Genomic DNA, 3,953 nt, shown 5'->3' with positions numbered 1-3,953 from the left:
TTATTGGAAAATAATTTTAATATCTGAAGAAAATGCAGTAGCAATCAAGCCAGCCAGATGCATTCAGAATGCCAAGATGTTTCACAGGAGCCCAGGAGTGCTTTAATAAAATTGCATCCAGGCTATTTGAATAATTCTAATTTAATCGTAAAGCAAATTGTTTGGCTTTGTATTGACTAAAGTAAACTCTGATGGATGGGATTTTAATGCACTGACATCTCTACAATAAAATAAATATTTTACCCCATCTACCCTTCAGGCAACTGTTTATCTTACAGAGACACACTTTGGGGCTGATGCAGTATTTTCTGCAAAATAAGTTTGGCTCTTAGAGGACATTATGGGAAAGGCTTTTCTTTCAAAGAGGAAAACAATAGCGTTTAATAGTGTTTTCAAGATGGTAAAGCTTGTAGAGCTGGAGGAGGCCGTAGGCAGAAGGAGTAAAGAGACAGGAGCTGTTGCTTCCGAGAATATGGGTGGACTATTTAGAAAGACCCTTCGCCAATATACAATTAGATCTTAGATGAGTTAGAGCAAAGCTCTTCTTATGCAGCTCTGGGATTAAAAAGTAAAAGAATTCTCCACCACCCCCCTTCCAAAATAAATAAACAAAATACACTTCATCGAAATTAAAAAAAAAAAAAAAGTGTTCTTCTCGAAAGACTCTGTTTTGAAAAAGGCAAGGCATGGACTGAGAGAAAATATTTGCAAAATGTGTTTCTAACGAAGGACTTTTATCTATATAACTGAAAAAAAAACTTGCAAAACTTAATAACAAGAGGATAAACGACCTGATTAAAAATGGACAAAAGGTTTGAACAGACACTTCAGCAAAGAGGTTATATGATGACAGGTTACACAAGAAGATATGCCTGGCCGCCAGCAGAGTCATTAGGGAAATGCAATTTAAACCACAAAGAGATACCACTATTCACACACTAGAATGGTTAAAATTAAAAAGACTGATCATGTCAAGTGCTGGTGACAATCAATCCAGAAAACACTTAGTCGGTTTCTTAACAAAGTGTTTCCACAGACACCTACGACATGACCTAGGCATTCTATACCTAGGTACTTAACCAAGAGAAATGAAAGCGTATGACCATCTAAAGTTTTATTTGTACTAGCCAACAACTGGAAACAACCCAGATGTCCCTTAATAGATGAATGGATAAACACACTGTGGTGTCCATATAATTAAATACTATTTAGCACTAAAAAGGAACAAATTATTGATATGCAAAAACATGGATGGATAATGAAATAATTACGCTCAAAGAGGAGAGACATCTCTCCCCGCCCCCCTGAAAAGATGCATGACTCCATTTGCATAAAATTCTAGAAAATGCAAACCAATTTATAGTTACAGAAAGATGGTATTTGCCTAGGGATGGGTGGCGGAAGTGAGGGGCAGGAAAGACAGACTAGAAAGGGGTATTAGTATATACATATGTTGAAAAATTATCAAATTTTACTTCAAGTGTACACTGTTGAAGGTACATTAATTATACCTTAATAAGGCAACTTTTTAGAAAAGAAAAAAAAATTCCAGCAAACTGAATCCAGAACAGGGAGCTGTGAACGGTAAGCCAATGCCAAGACCAGCACTGTGGTCCAGAGGCTGACCTTGAGCTCCTAAGGCAGAGAAGCTGAATCTGAGACACCCCTCGCCCCTCTTTTGAGTCAGGACCCTTCAAGGGAGCTCAAGTCATCCTGGGTTAGCAGCGTAACTGAATTCTGGTAGAAGGAGCAAATGCATATCTCTCTGAAGAAAAATATCCCCAAGGTCGAGCCCCAGGATTCTCACAGATTGAGCTCACAATAAAAATTTAGCAAGCATTCAAAGGAACAAGTCACATGAGTGAAAATCTGCAGGAACGATAAACAACAGACTTAGATGGTCGAGGAATTCAGGCAGGGGTGTGCTGGTCAGTCAGCACCTAACAGTTGACTCTGCGGCTGATTCTGAGCACCGACATGATGCCACTGAATACAGAACTGGGAAGAAATATGCAGTAGCATCTCCTTTTATTATAGTTCACCATAGAGATATAATAGACATAAACTGCACAGGGAATAATAAAATGTAGTAAAAGAATTAAGAAGTGATTAATTTTGAGTATTTACCACCTTTGCGTTTAATAGAATTTAACTGTAAAATTATATAACTTAATTTTTAACGATGGCTGTGTTTAACAACCGGCTTGCAAAAGTTTTGGAAATTTCACATCAGCTCTTATGAGCCACGATGGCACAGATCCAGTACATCACTGATTTGGGTATAATAATGACTGGATACAGAATGTGAAGGATACTTTTACGTGAAATTTCTCGATTTTTAAATGATCGGGCCAAAAAATTTTTTAAAAACACACTTCTGCCAGTCAGAGTCAGCTGGCGGCCTGCCAGTTTGCAGCCTCCGATCTAGTCCACATTCTTGATTGAGGACACTTAGGCCCAGAGACGGGGAGAGATTTGCCTCTGATCACACAGTAAATCAGCTCAGACCCAGAGGCGGAACCAAGCCTGATTCTAACCACCAGGGCGGTGCTCCTCCAATTCCACTTTGGGGCATAAAGCTCAGACTTTAAACTTGTTATTCTAACCTTGCAGAGCAGTAAAACCAGTGGAGAAGTTTCCTTGACAAAACTCCCACCGGGGTCCTCATCCCCAAGTCCAGGAAAGGAAATTCTAGTTCTTTCCTTGCAATTCCTTTCCTCCTTCAAGTGCAGAACTATCGAGACATCACTGACCCCGAAACCAGCCATTCCCTGGAAGAGCCAGCGACTTACTTGGACTGAAGGGGTCGGTCACTGGGACACATCCAACGGTTGGCGCTGCTGCTGACTACGGTGTCGGTCATGGCAGAGGTCCCGTGACCCTGGAAAACATTAACCCACAGAGGACGTGACCCAAACAGTTATTTAACTGCTCCTTATTTCTCAAGTCGCTGTTCTATGCCAAGTACTCCAGGGGGCACAGAGAAGAAAGGGGACTGCACCCAGCTTCTCCACCTTCCAGGCGGGGAAACTTAGGCCCCAAGAGGGATGGTTGCTGCTGGAGGTCGCGGCCCCCTACTGGCAGAAATGGGCCAGGGCTGAGCGCTGCCTCCCTTGAACCCACATTCCTCTCATTCACTGACTCAGTCAAGGCCACCACGTACCCAGCAGGGGGAAGGGGAGGGCTCCTAGTGGATCCTGGTTTCCCGGAAGGTCTTGCAACAACACAGCCTTGTTTTCTGGGAAGCTGAAGAGGTGAGAAGTTGGGAGGGGCACGGGGAGAGAATGCTTTCCTATCCTGCTGCCTGTGGAATTATTAAATCTTCCGGCGAACGAAGCCGGAGGGGGACTGATGGCTGGGTACCACACGGGGGAGGGGAGCCCCTATGGAGAAGCCATTTTTGTTGGCCCTTGTGTGGTTAACATAATCTTTCCAGATTAATATGGTAATTTCATTGTTTCCACTTCAAAAACAGAAAGGAAGGAGAGATGGCTCCTGTCGTGAGAAGTCTGCTGAAAAGAGCCTTAACATCTCGTCATTGCCTGTGCCCAGAGCTGAGCGGGGGCTGCCCTGGGCCCCCTGGGGACTCTGGCCCCTGCTGAGTGCCCAGACCCTCTGGCCCTGGTAATGAGCTTCCTCGGCTGGCCCTGCGCTGGACTGTGGAACATTCACTTGAAAGCCTGGCCTCCTGCGGAATGTGGCCCTTGGAGGACCCCGGGAGGCAGGGAGGGCAGTGGATGCACAGTCCCGTCCTGGGAACTCCGCTGCCTTCAGGGCAGATCCTCCTGCTCCGGCATCCAGTCATGCACACCGCGAGTCCATTTCCTATTAAAATTCTGCGCAGAGTCCAAACTCGCTGGCTGACTGCCCCATGGAAACCGGGCCAGGAGGCGGCCGGGACAGCACTGGTTATTCGGCTTCGCCACTCGGGGCTCTCAAAGCACTTAACATCC

General features: G+C 44.7%; 1 protein-coding gene across 1 annotated transcript in view; it reads right to left on the bottom strand.

Moving 5' to 3' along the window:
• RPH3A (rabphilin 3A) overlaps positions 1–2,893 on the bottom strand; it is a 70,304-nt gene extending 67,411 nt beyond the window's left edge. The window contains exon 1 of the mRNA XM_011356055.2: positions 2,793–2,893. Within this exon, the coding sequence (XP_011354357.1) occupies positions 2,793–2,863 (71 nt within the window). The 5' untranslated portion in view covers positions 2,864–2,893. The remainder of the gene's footprint in view (positions 1–2,792) is intronic.
• Positions 2,894–3,953: the final 1,060 nt, after the last annotated feature.

This window comes from Pteropus vampyrus, unplaced genomic scaffold (genome assembly GCF_000151845.1).
Source record: "Pteropus vampyrus isolate Shadow unplaced genomic scaffold, Pvam_2.0 Scaffold23, whole genome shotgun sequence".
Taxonomy (NCBI): domain Eukaryota; kingdom Metazoa; phylum Chordata; class Mammalia; order Chiroptera; family Pteropodidae; genus Pteropus; species Pteropus vampyrus.
The sequence above is the reverse complement of the archived record's forward strand: the minus strand, read 5'-3'. Positions and strand labels throughout refer to the sequence as shown.